The sequence below is a fragment of the Denticeps clupeoides genome, chromosome 4 (genome assembly GCF_900700375.1).
Source record: "Denticeps clupeoides chromosome 4, fDenClu1.1, whole genome shotgun sequence".
Lineage (NCBI taxonomy): Eukaryota > Metazoa > Chordata > Actinopteri > Clupeiformes > Denticipitidae > Denticeps > Denticeps clupeoides.
This window is the reverse complement of record NC_041710.1, coordinates 455,550-472,752: the sequence shown is the minus strand read 5'-3', so window position 1 is coordinate 472,752 and position 17,203 is coordinate 455,550. Positions and strand designations below refer to the sequence as shown.

The window sequence follows — 17,203 nt, the reverse complement described above, 5'->3', positions numbered from 1 at the left end:
TCGGTTGCCATGGCAGCACGTTCGCGTCACGTCGCCGGGGCAACCGTCGCGACGCACGCCGGACGCTCCAAGCCGCTCGCAGTTTCCCGAAGGATGGCCGCAGGTGCCCCCGCTCGGCCCCACCACATCTTCGGCCTCCGCAGGGGGGTGGCGCGGCCGCTCTGGTTCGCGGACGAACGGACGCTGCTCCTCCCGGCGGGACGCGGCTGCGTGCGGTACGACCTGGAGCAGCGCGGCCAGACCTTCATCCCGGGTAACAATCTCCTGATTCCTGGTCCAGGCTCAGGTTCTGCACACAGGCCTGCCGCTGACCTTTCACACCTTGTGGGATTTTTAGTGGGGCATTTGAGATTTTGATGGGATATTGGGACCCAATATATCCAATATGAGATATTGGGATTTTTAGTGGGGACTTTTTGTAGTGGGCAGCGGTGGCCTAGCGGTTAAGGAAGCGGCCTTGTAAACCTGTCATGGTGCCCACTGCTCACAACCAGGGTGATGGTTAAATACAGAGGACACATTTCACTGTGTGCACCGTGTGCTGTGCTGCTGTGTATCACAATGACAATCACTTCACTTTTTTGGATTTTAGTCTACTTTTACTCTTCTATTAGTCCTTTTATGGGTTGTATGCTGTTTTCTGTGATGCTGAAGCTGTGTTGGATGTTGTAAAGTCTGTGTCTGTGTGGTCGAACAGGCACGGAGAGAAGCCAGGGGATCACCGCAATGGCAGTGAGCCCCGCCCGCGGGTACCTGGCCGTGTCGGAACGGGTGGAGACGGGAACCATCTCCATATACGACCTCAGGCACGAGCCGCCCCGCCGCAGGAGAGTGCTGAGTGCCGGGGAGGCGTCGGCGCAGGAGTTCGTGTCCCTGTCCTTCTCCCCGGACTCCAAATTCCTCGCCGGCCAGGCCGGCGGGCCGGACTGGACCCTTTACTTCTGGATGTGGGAAAAGCAGAAGGTCGTGGCCACGGTGAAGACCGGCTCGGAAACCAGTCCTGTCAGCCAGGTAGAACACCCGTTCATGGACATTTCTTTTTAAAAAGGATTCAAGGATTCAAACGAAATAAATTTACTTTTTGCTGTCCACATACACATTTTTTAAATATAAATAAAATATAAAGTTGGTGAGAACTAAAATATGAATGAATATTAACTGTAATGAGGTATATGATCATTTTTACCACCGTGTCCCTAAGCGAGACGCTTAACCCGGAGTGTCTCCAGGGGGACTGTCCCTGTAAATGCTGTAAATCATGTACACCACCAGTCAAAAGTCTGGATGCCCGTTCTCATTTATGGCTCTTTTTACATAATAGAACAAAACTGAATAAATTACGCATGTGAAGATTTTTGAAGAAGTTAAAAAGGTGAAGATTTGCGTCTCCAAGTCAGCGGGTTTTTGCTGTGATGGCAGCATTTCACACTCATGTCTTCCACCACAAAGCGATGAGAAGCTCATTAACATGAGTGAACAATAAACGAGTGTTCAGCATGAACCTTCAGCACAGTTGGAAACTGTCCCCGTTGTCCAACTTAGGATGGACACGATGACGATAGTGAACAAAGATAAAACTAGATCTACCAAATTCTTCACAACAAATAATAAATATGTTTCTTGCATTGGATTCTTCAAAATGGCTCCATCTTAGTCTCAGAGTGGGCCTTCCAGTTGGAGCTAATAGAAAATGAATCTTATTTCCCCCCAGGTATTTTAATCTGACATCTGCTTTACCAGAAGTGCTGGTTTTGTCCTTCACCCGGCTGCTTTTTTAAAGACCTTGAGCCAGAACTTCAGCTTTTACCTGGAGAATTACATGTCAGGACTTGAGTTGGGTTCTTCTGCCACCTCTGGCAGCCTGGTGCTGAAATGGCTTTAATGTGATTCCAGGAGATGAAATATTTCTCGATTGCCTTTATTCTTACAGGACAATCCCTTCACTTCACTTAAGGAAGGAGAATGCGGCCTTTGTGGGAAAGAAAGAAAACAGGGACTCCTTAATGAGTGTAAAAATAACTTTATAAACTTATTACCCACAATCTGATTACTTTCAGAGACCACGTGGTTTTAAAATTAATTTTCTATTTTTCCTGTTGTGTCCTGGAGCGTCTGGCCCACCAGGTGGCGCTATTTCCTTCCTGGTCCCTTTTTCTGAGTCCTGATTAATATGTCTCTTATTTAACATTTTGTTCAAATCTGAAGCGTTTATTTCAGAATTTCCTTCTCCATCTGTAGACTTTTACTTGTAGGAGATCGACACCCAGTTCTTCTACCAACATCTCTGCACTATTTCACATTTTAACCCGGATTATTTGTGGGTTTTACACTTTTAAATCCCTTTATGGTTATGGTTGGGAAAATAAACATGTTATTATCTTCCCTATTAATAAAGGGTTCCGTTTTAATTTGAATAAAGTGCCCTGATAGCTTTCGGATGAGGTGTCTCGTTCTGGTTTTTATTAGCCAGCATCTCCTGCCTGGTTATATAAATATATATGTATATATCTGCAATAAACTAAATTGGGAAAAAGGCCATCGAGGTCATTTAACCAGCTGTTCACCTTAACTGGAAACCCCTGTCCCTGTGTCACCAGGTGAGCTTCAGCCCGCAGGACAGCGCTCAGATCTGCGTCAGCGGGCGTGGCCTCCTCAAGCTGTTCCGTTATGCGGACGGAACCCTGAAGCAGTCCAGCCACGGCAAGGTGGAGTCACACAACGTCCTGTCGCACGCCTGGACGTCCGAGGAGCGAGTGGTGGCCGGAACCGAGGCGGGGCGTCTGCTTGTCCTCGACTCGGGGGACCTGCGCTGGGAGATGAGCGTCGTGGAGGCGGAAAGGTCCATCTCCACTCCAGGCCCGACGTTCACCAGCCTCTTATTCACCATTAAATTGTCCACCCGTCATTTCGCCCTAACAGAGAGGGGGAGCAGAGAAGGTCCGAGGAGGTCCCACCCCGTGTCTCCGCAATAGTGGGCTACTCCAAGGGCTTTGCCTGCTCTGCTGGGCCGGGGACGGTGTGTCTGTTTGAGAAGACGGAGGAGCGGGACGCTTACCACAAGACTAAGGAGATACGGGTACCTGCTTCCCTGCTCCCTCCCTGCAGACGCTGGTGAAACATCTACCATGTAGCTCCACGCTGTGTGTCTCAGCTAAAACACTGAAAGCCCAGCCTGCAACTGGACATTTTATGTCATGTGGGCCAGTGGTGGCCAAGCGGGTACTGAAGGGTTCAAATCCCGAAGCACCAAGGTGCCACTGAGGTCCCCTGGGGGCAGCGGTGGCCTAGCGGTGAAGGAAGCGGCCCCGTAATCAGAAGGTTGCCGGTTCGAATCCCGACCCGCCGAGGTGCCACCGTCCCCACACGCTGCTCCCCGGGCGCCTGTCATGGTGCCCACTGTCACCAAGGGTGACGGTTAAATACAGAGGACACGTTGTGCTGCAGTGTGCTGCAATGACAATCACTTCACTTTCACTTAATGAGTGTGTGTGTGCGTGTATTTGTGTGTGCATGTGTATGTGTGTGTGTGTTGTGCGTGTATTTGTGTGTGCGTGTATGTGCGTGCATGTGTGTGCATGTATGTGTGTGTGCTTGTATTTGTGTGTGCGTGCTGTGTGTGTGTGTGCATGTATGTGTGTGCGTGCATTTGTGTGTGCATGTGTGTGTGTGTTGTGCGTGTATGCGTGTGTGTTGTGTGTGTATGCGTGTGTATGTATGTGTGTGCATGTGTGTGCGTGTGTGTGTTGTGCGTGTATGTGTGTGTATGTATGTGTGTGCATGTGTGTGCATGTATGTGTGTGCATGTATGTGTGTATGTGTGTGTGTATGTGCGTGTATGTGCGTGCGTGTGTGTGCATGTGCGTGTATGTGTGTGCATGTGCGTGCGTGTGCGTGCGTGTGCGTGCGTGTGTGTATGTGCGTGTATGTGCGTGTATGTGCGTGTATGTGCGTGCGTGTGTGTATGTGCGTGCGTGTGTGTATGTGCGTGCGTGTGTGTATGTGCGTGCGTGTGTGTATGTGTGTGCGTGTATGTGTGTGCATGTGTGTGCGTGTATGTGTGTGCGTGTGTGTGCGTGTGCGTGTGTGTATGTGTGTGTATGTGTGTGCGTGTGTGTGTATGTGTGCATGTATGTGTGTATGTATGTGCGTGTATGTGCGTGCGTGTGTGTGCATGTGCGTGTATGTGTGTGCATGTGCGTGTATGTGTGTGCATGTGCGTGCGTGTGCGTGCGTGTGCGTGCGTGTGTGTATGTGCGTGTATGTGCGTGTATGTGCGTGTATGTGCGTGCGTGTGTGTATGTGCGTGCGTGTGTGTATGTGCGTGCGTGTGTGTATGTGTGTGCGTGTATGTGTGTGCATGTGCGTGCGTGTATGTGTGTGCGTGTGTGTGCGTGTGTGTATGTGTGTGTATGTGTGTGTGCGTGTGTGTATGTGTGTGCGTGTGTGTGCGTGTGTGTGCGTGTGTGTATGTGCGTGCGTGTGTGTGTGTGCGTGTATGTGCGTGTATGTGCGTGCATGTGTGTGCGTGTGTGTGTGTGCATGTGCGTGCGTGTGTGTGCGTGTGTGTATGTGCGTGTATGTGCGTGCGTGTGTGTGCATGTGCGTGTGTGTGCGTGTGTGTATGTGTGTGTGTGTGTGTGTGTTTCTCACCCCCAGATCCCACTGGACCCCTGTGGCCGGGCGGAGCAGCAGGAGGTCCAAAGCGTCAGCATCAGCCCTGCAGAGGAGAGTCTGGTGTGCAGTACGGACCGGGGGCAGCTGTACAGCGTCACACTGACCTGCGTGGAGGACAGCAGGGTACCCAGCATGCATTTCACCTTGTCCATACAAGAAATACATTTGTCATTTGGGTGAAACGGTGGTGTTGTTTTTTTCTTACTGATCTGATCAAATAATTTGACCGCTAGAAAGCATCGGGCCAATAACTGCATGACAGAAGAAATGATATTTATTTATGGAAATTCTAAATCCCCTATAATTACTCATCAATACTCTCCCTCATCAATATACCCCCCCCCCCACACACACACACAACTCTACAAAGTACGTAAGCAGTTTAAGTGTAAAAGACCAGTTATTGTCCGTGACTCCCTGTCTCAGCGTTTTTTGTTTTTGTACAAATGTCATTTTGTTGGCCAGCTTGTACTTTGATCATGTCAGTCGAATGTCATTAATCCGGTGGCCTGATGTCACCAGGGGGAGGAGGCCCACTTTGAGTTCCTGTCGCACTCCTTCCACTCGGACACCATCACCGGCCTGTCCATCTGCGTCCGGAAGCCCCTGGCTGCCACCTGCTCCTTGGACCACTCGGTGCGGATCTGGAACTACGAGAGCAAGTATGGCGCCAGTAGACCTCCATCTGCAGACCTTCTGCTGTCTGGGTAACGGCTCCTCTTTCTAAAAACCCTGCCAGGGCTCTGGAGCTGTGCAAGGACTTTCAGGAGGAGGCCCACAGCGTGGCCCTCCACCCGTCAGGCCTCTGGATCATCGTCGGCTTCTCCGACAAGCTCCGCCTGATGAACCTGCTGATGGACGACATCCGCACCTTCAAGGAGCTGGCTGTGCGCGGCTGCAGAGAGGTGAGTCCGTGTCCCTCAAGCGCTGGTCAAACTGTCTCCGACACTCAGTTCCCAAAGACACAACCTCTAGTCCGCCACCATATTCATGTTCCATCTTCTGCCAAGATATGCAGATCTTGATCGTGTGCACGTGGCTTCTCGATTAAGGAGACCTGAGTGAATATACATGAACCAGCGATGTCCCATTTAATGACATGCTGTGCTATGTTACCGATGCGCTGGATCAGTTTAACCATTATTTCATATTCCATGTGAGCGCTTTAATAAATCATATTTTATAATGAAATATCTTCTAACTCAAATAAAAAATGTATTTGTCACATACACAGTCGTACACGGTATGATGTGCAGTGAAATGCTTTAGCGGCTGCTACAGACCACAGTATTGCAAATATTGCAAGTATACAATGAACCAATATGCAAATATTGCAAACATAACATAAAACATAAAATATGTGTAACAGGTAGAGTGAAGGTGTGCAAATGAGTAAAGTGAAAGAAAAACAGTAAAAAATGAGTCCAGAAGTGGTTGAAGGTGAAAGTGCTGGAGTGTATTAGAGTTCTGTCCTTGTTGAGAGCTCGTACGGGGACTCTTTATAATCGGCATCTTGAAAGCAGGACACGTTCAACAAAATTCCAATGTTCACTTCTGAGTCCACCGATGTCCATCTTGTCCCCAGTGTGCATTCAGTCATGGAGGTCACATGTTCGCCGCAGTCAACGGAAACGTCATTCATATTTACTCCAGCACCACGTTCGACAACGTCCTCAACCTCAAAGGCCACAACAGGAAGGTGAGGGTTTTGGTGAGAGTTTTGGTGGGAGTTTTGGTGGGAGTTTTGGTGAGAGTTTTTGTGGGAGTTTTGGTGAGAGTTTTTGTGGGAGTTTTCTTGGGAGTTCTGGTGAGAGCTTTGGTGGGAGTTTTGGTGAGAGTTCTTGTGGGAGTTTTTGTGGGAGTTTTGGTGAGAGTTTTTGTGGGAGTTTGGTGAGAGTTTTTGTGGGAGTTTTGGTGAGAGCTTTGGTGGGAGTTTTGGTGAGAGTTTTTGTGGGAGTTTTGGTGAGAGTTTTTGTGGGAGTTTTGGTGAGTTTTTGTGGGAGTTTTGGTGAGAGATTTTGTGGGAGTTTTGGTGAGTTTTTGTGGGAGTTTTGGTGATAGTTTTTGTGGGAGTTTTCTTGGGAGTTTTGGTGAGAGCTTTGGTGGGAGTTTTGGTGAGAGTTCTTGTGGGAGTTTTTGTGGGAGTTTTGGTGAGAGTTTTTGTGGGGGTTTGGTGAGAGTTTTTGTTGGGAGTTTTGGTGAGAGCTTTGGTGGGAGTTTTGGTGAGAGTTTTTGTGGGAGTTTTGGTGAGAGTTTTTGTGGGAGTTTTGGTGAGTTTTTGTGGGAGTTTTGGTGAGAGTTTTTGTGGGAGTTTTGGTGAGAGCTTTGGTGAGAGTTCTTGTGGGAGTTTTTGTGGGAGTTTTGGAGAGAGTTTTTGTGGGAGTTTGGTGAGAGTTTTGTGGGAGTTTTGGTGAGAGTTTTTGTGGGAGTCTTGGTGAGAGTTTTTGTGGGAGTTTTGGTGAGAGCTTTTGTGGGAGTTTTGGTGAGAGTTCTTGTGGGAGTTTTGGTGAGAGTTTTTGTGGGAGTTTGGTGAGAGTTTTGTGGGAGTTTTGGTGAGAGTTTTTGTGGGAGTCTTGGTGAGAGTTTTTGTGGGAGTTTTGGTGAGAGCTTTGGTGAGAGTTTTTGTGAGAGCTTTGGTGGGAGTTTTTGTGGGAGTTTTGGTGAGAGTTTTTTGGGGAGTTTTGGTGAGAGTTTTTTGGGGAGTTTTGGTGAGAGTTTTTGTGGGAGTTTTGGTGAGAGTTTTGTGGGAGTTTTGGTGAGAGTTTTTGTGGGAGTTTTCTTGGGAGTTTTGGTGAGAGCTTTGGTGGGAGTTTTGGTGAGAGTTCTTGTGGGAGTTTTTGTGGGAGTTTTGGTGAGAGTTTTTGTGGGAGTTTGGTGAGAGTTTTTGTGGGAGTTTTGGTGAGAGCTTTGGTGGGAGTTTTGGTGAGAGCTTTGGTGGGAGTTTTGGTGAGAGTTTTTGTGGGAGTTTTGGTGAGTTTTTGTGGGAGTTTTTGTGGGAGTTTTGGTGAGTTTTTGTGGGAGTTTTGGTGATAGTTTTTGTGGGAGTTTTCTTGGGAGTTTTGGTGAGAGCTTTGGTGGGAGTTTTGGTGGGAGTTTTTGTGGGAGTTTTGGTGAGAGTTTTTGTGGGGGTTTGGTGAGAGTTTTGGTGGGAGTTTTGGTGAGTTTTTGTGGGAGTTTTGGTGAGAGTTTTTGTGGGAGTTTTGGTGAGAGCTTTGGTGGGAGTTTTGGTGAGAGTTCTTGTGGGAGTTTTTGTGGGAGTTTTGGTGAGAGTTTTTGTGGGAGTTTGGTGAGAGTTTTGTGGGAGTTTTGGTGAGAGTTTTTGTGGGAGTCTTGGTGAGAGTTTTTGTGGGAGTTTTGGTGAGAGCTTTTGTGGGAGTTTTGGTGAGAGTTCTTGTGGGAGTTTTTGTGGGAGTTTTGGTGAGAGTTTTTGTGGGAGTTTGGTGAGAGTTTTGTGGGAGTTTTGGTGAGAGTTTTTGTGGGAGTCTTGGTGAGAGTTTTTGTGGGAGTTTTGGTGAGAGCTTTGGTGAGAGTTTTTGTGGGAGTTTTGGTGAGAGCTTTGGTGGGAGTTTTTGTGGGAGTTTTGGTGAGAGTTTTTTGGGGCGTTTTGGTGAGAGTTTTTTGGGGAGTTTTGGTGAGAGTTTTTGTGGGAGTTTTGGTGAGAGTTTTTGTGGGAGTTTTGGTGAGAGTTTTTGTGGGAGTTTTCTTGGGAGTTTTGGTGAGAGCTTTGGTGGGAGTTTTGGTGAGAGTTCTTGTGGGAGTTTTTGTGGGAGTTTTGGTGAGAGTTTTTGTGGGAGTTTGGTGAGAGTTTTGTGGGAGTTTTGGTGAGAGTTTTTGTGGGAGTCTTGGTGAGAGTTTTTGTGGGAGTTTTGGTGAGAGCTTTTGTGGGAGTTTTGGTGAGAGTTCTTGTGGGAGTTTTTGTGGGAGTTTTGGTGAGAGTTTTTGTGGGAGTTTGGTGAGAGTTTTTGTGGGAGTTTGGTGAGAGTTTTTGTGGGAGTTTTGGTGAGAGCTTTGGTGGGAGTTTTGGTGAGAGTTCTTGTGGGAGTTTTTGTGGGAGTTTTGGTGAGAGTTTTTGTGGGAGTTTGGTGAGAGTTTTGTGGGAGTTTTGGTGAGAGTTTTTGTGGGAGTCTTGGTGAGAGTTTTTGTGGGAGTTTGGTGAGAGCTTTTGTGGGAGTTTTGGTGAGAGTTCTTGTGGGAGTTTTTGTGGGAGTTTTGGTGAGAGTTTTTGTGGGAGTTTGGTGAGAGTTTTTGTGGGAGTTTGGTGAGAGTTTTGTGGGAGTTTGGTGAGAGTTTTTGTGGGAGTTTTGGTGAGAGTTTTGTGGGAGTCTTGGTGAGAGTTTTGGTGAGAGCTTTGGTGAGAGCTTTGGTGGGAGTTTTGGTGAGAGTTTTTGTGGGAGTTTTGGTGAGAGCTTTGGTGGGAGTCTTGGTGAGAGTTTTTGTGGGAGTTTTGGTGAGAGCTTTGGTGGGAGTTTTGGTGAGAGTTTTTGTGGGAGTTTTGGTGAGAGCTTTGGTGGGAGTTTTGGTGAGAGTTTTTGCTGGAGTTTTGGTGAGAGCTTTGGTGGGAGTTTTGGTGAGAGTTTTTGCTGGAGTTTTGGTGAGAGCTTTTGTGGGAGTTTTGGTGAGAGCTTTGGTGGGAGTTTTGGTGAGAGCTTTGGTGGGAGTTTTGGTTTGAGTTTTTTGGGGAGTTTTGGTGAGAGTTTTGGTTGGAGTTTTGGTTGGAGTTTTGGTGGGCGTTTTGGTGAGAGTTTTGGTTGGAGTTTTGGTGGGCGTTTTGGTGAGAGTTTTGGTGGGCGTTTTGGTGAGAGTTTTGGTTTGAGTTTTTTGGGGAGTTTTGGTGAGAGTTTTGGTGGGTGTCCAGGTCCAGGCCGTGGCGTGGAGCGCGGACGACAGCCGGCTGGTTTCGTGCGGCCTGGACGGCGCCGTGTACGAGTGGAGCGCGTCGACTGGCCGCCGCGAGTCGGAGAGCGTACTGAAGTCCTGCAGCTACACCGGCGTGGCCGTTTCCCGCGACGCCAGGAGCATCTTCGCGGTGGGAACAGACTCCGCCCTCAGAGAGATTCAGGACTGTGAGGTACGAGCGGCGGGAAAACAGTCATTACCAAGTTTGCGTTTTTTGTGTTACGGCAAACGCTCGCGTTTCTAGATTGTCCGGGAGCTGCTGGCAGATGATGTGACATTCACGGCCATCGCCATGTCAGGGTCGGGTCGAGTCCTCTTTACCGGCACGTCCACCGGCGCCGTCAGGGCCATCGGATATCCCTTGCCCCTCCAGACAGACTGGTTCGAGTACCACGCCCATTCTGCCGCCATTTCCAAGGTATATAGTAGCCTGAGGAGATGTCATCAGGAGAGGGCTTTCAGTCCAGAGGCTTTCATGGTTGTGCATCTCTTCAGATGGTCGTCACGTTTGATGATCAGTTCCTGCTGACTGCATCTGAGGATGGCTGCCTGCTAATATGGAAAATCTCTGGCCAGAAGAGGGATTCAGAAACCAGCTATGCTGAGGAGGTCCTGGTTACCAAGTCTGACCTTGAGGAGAAGGTGAGATTCATTTTTTGCTCTTCCTGAAATGTTCATGAACCTCTTCCATGCCGTACGGGGTAGGGCCACAGCAGAGACACAAGCATGGACTCAGCTGGAGCTCTGAAGGTATCTGCTGTGGTATCTGGAGACAAGCTCTCAGTAGTCGGTCCTTTAAGTCCTATAAGTTGTGAGGTACGTTTACATTTACAGCATTTACCAGGCGCTCTTATCCAGAGTGACTTACAACCAGTAGTTACAGGGACAGTCCCCCCTGGAGACACTCAGGGTTAAGTGTCCTGCTCAGGGACATGATGGTAGTAAGTGGGGTTTGAACCTGGGTCTTCTGGATCGTAGGCGAGTGTGTCACCCACTAGGCTACTACCAGCCTGTGAGGTGGTGACTCCATGGACAGATTATCCCACAGATGCTTGATTGAACTGAGATCTGGAGAATATGGCACTGCCATCATGGAATGTCGTTCCATAAAGGGGTGGACTTGGCCAGCAATGTTTAGGTAGGTGCATCAAAGGAGGTCCTAGCTGTGACCTGCACTGTGTATGATTCCTGTGTGCAGACTCAGGTCATGTTGGAGCTGAAAACTCGAGTGGAGGAGCTAAAGATGGAGAACGAGTACCAGCTGCGCTTGAAAGACATGAACTACAGTGACAAGATCAAGGAACTGACTGAGAAGTTCATCCAGCAGGTGGAGTCTCTGAAGGCTGAGAGCCAGGTGGAGTACCCTGCTGTTATCTGCACTTTCTGCTACATCTTACAAGGTCTGAAGGTCTGACTAAATGGGTGCAACTGCTCCATAGGTTTTAAGAAGAGAAAAAGAAAAGCAGAAGGAGACCCATGAGAAGACTCTGGAAGATCTGGAGGAGAGACATTCCAGAGAGCAGCAAGACTTTGGTAAATTTATGCAGTTTTTTGTACCTGTGAAGAACATGATTGATTGATTGAGCCGCCGTATCTCGCCGGCAGAATCGACTCATAACCAGAAGCTGCTGCTGGAGTATGAACGGTACGAGGAGCTCCGGCTGAAGTCTCAGCGGATGCAGGAGGACTACGAGCATCGGCTGCAGCAGGTGGAAGAGGCTGGGCAGCGGGCGCTGGAGGACATCACCGTGTCCTACGAGGACAGGCTGCAGGAGAAGGTCGTGGAGCTTGACCAGGTCAGTGTTGAGCTCATGGAGATGAGTTCAGGGTTTGGGAGCCATGATGTCACCTGGCCTTCTTCCCCCCGGGACAGTGTCAGGAAGAGTCGTGCAGACAAGTGCAAGAGTTTGAGCAAATGAAGCTGCTGCTGGAAGAAGATGGAGATCAGGAGATCCACAGTATCCGTCTCAGATACGAGAAAATGCTGCAGGAGGAGAAAGAGACAAATGCACGCCTGAAGGCCGACTCAGGCATAATGAAGAAGAAGGTACGTTCATAACAGGTCATTAATAACCGAGATCGCTGGATCCATTCAGACACCTTGAGGACCTTTCCATTCTTCTGTAGTGCATCAGCTTGCAGACAGACGTAAAGGAGCGGAACACAGAGATCCTCAGGCTGAAGGAGGAGCAGCAGAAGCTGGAGGGGGTCATCAGATCGCTGGAGAAGGACGTTCTCAGGCTGAAGAGGGACATCCAGGAGCGAGACGAGACCATTCAGTCCAAGGTGGGGAAATAAACAGCAGGACTTCTTAACTTTACGCATGGTGGGCATGACGGGAACGGAAGTAACTTCTCTCTCACAGGAAAAGAGAATCTATGACCTGAAGAGGAAAAAGGAGGAACTGGAGAAATTCAAGTTTGTCTTGGACTACAAAATCGAAGAACTGAAGAAGCAGATTGAGCCGAGGGAGAACGAGATGAAAGAGATGAAGGAGCAGATCCAAGAGGTGGAAACGTGTTCATCAAATGCTGAAAAGCTTCTGCAGAAGGACCTAATGTGCTTCTTTCTCTATCAGATGGAAAGTGAAGCGGAGGAGTTCCACAAGAAGAACACACAGCTGGAGATAAACCTGGCTGAGATGAAACACAAGCTGAAGGCCACAGATAAGGAGATGCACAAGGAGATGCAGAAGGTTGGTGTGGCCACATTACATATTTGACAGGCCCTTCAGTAGTAGAAGGTCCCAGAAAGAGTGCTTTCCCATGACCTGGTCTTGGTGTTCAGGTAAAAAAGGTGGAGGCCCTGGTGCACCGCTTTAAGACGGACCTGCATCAGTGCGTGGGCTTCATCCAGGAGCCCAAGAAGCTGAAGGACAGCGTGCGAGAACTTTACGAGCGCTACGTCCAGCAGAGCGATGTGGTAACGCCAGTCGCATTTGGGTTGTTCTTCTGGAGGAAACCAGAATAGGAATAAAACGCTTTCTTTTTTGGGTGAGGCTGAAATCGTGGGCGTGGACGCGGACATCCAACGGGAGCACGGTCGGCAGAAGGAGCTGCTGGAGAGGAACGTGGCCTCGCTCAAGAAGAAGCTGGCCAAAGACAGCGAGGTCCACCGAGTCAACAAAGTCAAGATCATGAAGGTCTGTGTGTGTGACCAAATTACGGGGACCCTACCACCAGCCCCCCTGGTTCCACGTTTATATTTATATTATCGGGACAGAGGAACGAACTCTGGTTTCATCTGACAGGAGAACGTTACCCTGATTAAGGAGATAAATGAGCTGCGCCAGGAGCTCCGTGGAGCCCGGACTCATCTCAGCGGGTTCCAGAGTCAGGAGTCTGTTGGCAAGAGGAGGAGGAGCTTCGGAGGTCCGAGACGTGAGACGCGCACCCACACCGAACCTCGTCAACGGTGAGACACGGCGCGAAGTTCCATCTTCACCTCTCCGTCCCCTGTCCCCCACCAGCGAGGAGCCCCCCGGACACGGCGGAGCGGCTCGCGCAGCTGCCCAGGGCGGAGGTCCCGCGCCCCCGTACGGAGATCCCGCCGCGCCCCACCTCCAGCGACACCAGGCTGCCCGCCGTGGTCACCTGAAGTCCTGCTGAGGACCAGCGTCACCTTCTCTCACGTGTCACCGCAGTAATAACAGTTCAATAAAGTTTTCCTGTCTCCAGTCGTGCTGACTAGACTCCCAGTTCAGGTGAATCCGGAAGAAAACGGGATAAATAGGGTGTGGTGGTAGTAGCCTAGCGGGTAACCAGAAGACCCAGGTTCAAATCCCACTTACTACCATCGTGTCCCTGAGCAGGACACTTAACCCTGAGTGTCCCCAGGGGGGGACTGTCCCTGTAACTACTGACTGTAAGTCGCTCTGGATAAGGGTGTCTGGTAAATGCTGGAAATGTAAATGGATAAATGAGCCGTACGGGGGAATTCTGCTCCGTTTCATCTCTGCCACATGAACAAACGCAGAAACACAACGGCGGCTTGAGAAGCAAGTGGCCGCAAGTGATTCTTTTCAATAAATCACATAAAGAATTTCAATAAATTCCCAATAATTTATGTATTTTGTCATCCAAGTTTGAAGGGCCCCTCAATTTAGTGCCACCTTTTGAGGCCATAAATATGTGTATAATGTCACATTTGACAGTCTTGGGTTGGAAATTAGGGTGGTAGTAGCCTAGTGGGTAACACACTCGCCTATGAACCAGAAGACCCAGGTTCAAACCCCACTTACTACCATCGTGTCCCTGAGCAAGACACTTAACCCTGAGTGTCTCCAGGGGGGGACTGTCCCTGTAACTACTGATTGTAAGTCGCTCTGGATAATGGCATCAGATAAATGCTGGAAATGTAAAATTATTATTACCAGGGGTCTTTACCAACAGAACCAACTACGGTCCCAAAACGGTTAAACCGCAAGCATGCAGAGGGATAAACGGAACATGGACGTTAACGGGCCGCTGGCAGGTGACGGGGACATCAGCAGTCCCTCTGCATGCTTGTGGTTTAACTAGTCTACTCCTTCCACAGCCCCATATTCCCAAGCCGCCTGTCTGTGCGCCGGCTTCGGCTTCAGGGCGCTGTAACGGGAATGAATAATTTAAGGGGACGTGCAGATTATTTCATTTTTTTAAAAGGTTTAAAGCGGCAGGATTTCTACAGTTTGCCATCTGGACTGTCTGGATGGACGAAGTCCATCTCCAGTGTGTCCAAGGCCCCGTGTCCATTTATTTAATTGCCGAGCAACGTCCACATATAGTTCATGCGTCTGTATGTTCGCTAGAAAAAACTATTTATTCTAGAAGCACTGGCGTTGGCCCGAATGACAGAAGCCAGCGCTTGGCTGGCATTAGAAGCCAGCGCTTGGCTGGCAGTAGTCATGGCCGCTGCCACGTCTCCACCACGGTGGGCCACACAGATGTGCTGTTTCAGAGCGACGGCAGCGGCAGAAAGGCCCCATTGTCACAGGCCTGAGAAGCAGGCTTAGATCACGTTATTGTCACCAACGCCATGGTGACAAAATGGGCATTATCTGGTCAGAGTGACATCAGAGCTTTAGTGGACGGCAGGAGACACCCCCCACCCCCCCCACCCTGTCTGCACGGTTGGACCATTGTCCTCCCATAATGCCTGGGAAGATGTCACGACCCCTCAGAGACGGCGTACAGTCGGTTTTACTCCCACGTTGAAGGGAATTTGTGTGTGTGAGCGCGGTTATATGTGTCGGGGGGCGTATACGTGACAGTTCGAGTGACGGCGCTCGTGGGACAGCTGGGTACTGGCGCCATGTCTGCAGCAGGAACTGGCAACCTGGAATTTTCTGCCCGGCAGCCTCGCCGGGGGCTGGAGAGCTGGGTGGAGACCTAGGAACATCAGGCCGACCCCGACATACACCTGCAGGGTCCAGAAGGTCACCGGGCCACCAGCTGCTGAAGACCTCGCCTGCTGGGATGAGTCGTGTGCCAGGGTCTCCGCTGGGTTTGCACCGGAGTGGATGGGTCAGTGGTGCATGAGGTGAGTGACTCGGTACGTCTTCATGTCATGGACCGGCGTGGCGCCATGGAAACGGGTTTTACTAACAACAATAGCACGAACATGCACACGAATATACCCTGTACATACTGCATTTATTCTTTTTTAAGGTGAAGTGATTGCAGTGTGATACACAGCAGCACAGCACACGGTGCACATGGTGAAACGTGTCCTCGGTATTTAACCATCACCCTGAGTGAGCAGTGGGCACTATGACAGGCGCCCGGGGAGCAGTGTGTGGGGACGGTGCTTTGCTCAGGGGTACCTTGGCGTATCGGGATTTGAACCGACAACCTTCTGATTACAGGGCCACTTCCTTAACCGCTAGGCCACCACTGCCGCTTTATACACGTAACGTCAGGAATTAAGGCGACAACAAAGACACCATGAAACTGGCATACGGAGCCGGGGTTCACTCCAGAACCAGAATCCTTCATCGTTGGTGACAAAGCACACGGTCTTCATCAATAATCAAAAGTGTCTTTTTTTTTAACATCCTTGCTCAAGCTGCTCAGGACAGTATAGTGAGGTTACAGTGGGCCACAACCATCCTCTGCTAATTTCCTCTTTTTTGGAGCAGCGGTGACCTAGCGGTTAAGGAAGCGGCCCCGTAATCAGAAGGTTGCTGGTTCGAATCCCGACCCGCCAAGGTACCACTGAGGTGCCACTGAGCAAAGCACCGTCCCCACACACTGCTCCCCGGGCGCCTGTCATGGAGCCCATTGCTCACCAAGGGTGATGGTTAAGACACATTTCATCCAAGTCGCCGTGTGCTGCTATGTACCACAATGACAATCACTTCACTTTCACAACTTATTAGCAAAAATCACTTTCATAAGTTCCCATACCAGAAGTGCTGATCATTTTCATGTTGGTGTTGGTAGTGGGCATGGTGACATCTGCGAAAACAAGGACAACTTAAATTCTGGAAACGTAAAAAAGTTTCAGATAAGGGACCCATTTAGATGTCTGTATGTATCTAACAGCCACTGTCCACCCCACAGCTGACCAGACTGAGAGGCGGTCAGTCATGGCCGAGATGGAGCCTCTCCGGCCGGTGCGGCCCAGGTCCGCGGGTCTCCGTCCGGACGTGACCTGGCTCCAGCGGCGGGTCGTGGAGGAGCAGGTGGAGATGTGGTGGTTCGGAGAGCCGGCGGTGTCCCTGCTGTGTTACTGCGCCTCTGTGGCCCTGGTGCTGGGTTTGGGTCTGGGCGGCGTGGGGCTCCTGTCCACAGCCGCCTCTGCGGTGGGGGCGTCGGCCGTGTGGAGGCTGGGCGTGGGCTCGGCGCTCTGCCTACTGGCGCTGGTGGTTCTGCTGAAGCAGCTGCTGAGTTCTGCAGTGCAGGACATGGGCTGTGTACGAAGCCGGCGGCGGGTGGAGACACTGCGCAGCGGCGGATGCCTGGATCCCGCCCTTCTACTGGCTGCCGGCCTCTCAATGTCCATTTGTGGGGCCACGCTGATGGGACTCAGTAGACCAGACATGCTGGTGACTGCAGTGGTCCTCCTGGCCTGCGGGGGCGCTGTGACACTGGGTGTGGCCTTGTATTGTGCAGTCGCGTTCATACGAAACAGAGAGAGGAGGAGGCAGAGGAGGAGAAGAGGGAGGCGGAGGAGGGTCTACACCATCACTGGACAGAACAGCCAGCCATGGAGAGACTCCGCCTCCAGCCAGGCTAGCCTCATATGAAACAATAAAAACGAAACAAAAAAATGAGGCAAGAGGCTCTGAAATGAATGACAGTTGATGTATCAGTCAGGCCTGACACTGGACTACATTTTGGACTTCCGAGGACCTCTACAACTGTAGGACTTTTTCTCTTATTGGACAAACCATCCCCAGCCCTGACACCATTTGCAGGGTCACTCTACCCTCTCTCTATCACTCCTTCCCAACGTTTCTTCCCACCTTTTTCTCTCTGCTAGAGTTTTTTTGTGTGGAGTTTTTCTTTGTGTGCAGAAGGGTCAAGTGTTGGGGTGTCAACTGTAGGGTTAAAGCCCATTGAGACATACTGTATGTGATTATGGGCTAAATAAGAAATAAATGTTGTTGATGTTTTTTGTGATTGATTTCACTTTCACATGTAAATTTACA

General features: G+C 50.0%; 2 protein-coding genes across 5 annotated transcripts; both read left to right on the top strand.

Moving 5' to 3' along the window:
- The first annotated feature begins 51 nt into the window (after positions 1–51).
- On the top strand, positions 52–14,989 carry cfap57 (cilia and flagella associated protein 57). Of its 4 annotated transcripts, none has more exons than XM_028976518.1 (22): positions 52–253; positions 698–1,011; positions 2,598–2,839; positions 2,920–3,076; positions 4,657–4,797; positions 5,197–5,336; positions 5,414–5,579; positions 6,260–6,373; positions 9,530–9,742; positions 9,815–9,988; positions 10,066–10,212; positions 10,769–10,924; positions 11,010–11,103; positions 11,176–11,366; positions 11,444–11,617; positions 11,698–11,856; positions 11,936–12,265; positions 12,358–12,492; positions 12,569–12,712; positions 12,821–12,950; positions 13,040–13,212; positions 14,908–14,989. In XM_028976518.1, exons 1-21 carry the CDS (start codon positions 94–96, stop codon positions 13,165–13,167), a joined length of 3,609 nt encoding a protein of 1,202 aa, XP_028832351.1. In that variant the 5' UTR covers positions 52–93; the 3' UTR covers positions 13,168–13,212; positions 14,908–14,989. The 4 variants fall into 4 exon arrangements, with proteins under 4 accessions (XP_028832351.1, XP_028832353.1, XP_028832352.1 ...); XM_028976520.1 differs by lacking the exon at positions 14,908–14,989 and having other exon boundaries at positions 11,936–12,079; positions 12,149–12,265; positions 13,040–13,246; XM_028976519.1 differs by lacking the exon at positions 14,908–14,989 and having other exon boundaries at positions 12,821–12,941; positions 13,040–13,246.
- LOC114789282 (transmembrane protein 125-like) lies at positions 14,957–16,996 on the top strand. The gene is made up of 2 exons (XM_028978527.1): positions 14,957–15,090; positions 16,113–16,996. Exon 2 carries the CDS (start codon positions 16,139–16,141, stop codon positions 16,796–16,798), a length of 660 nt encoding a protein of 219 aa, XP_028834360.1. The 5' UTR covers positions 14,957–15,090; positions 16,113–16,138; the 3' UTR covers positions 16,799–16,996.
- The last annotated feature ends 207 nt before the right edge of the window (positions 16,997–17,203 follow it).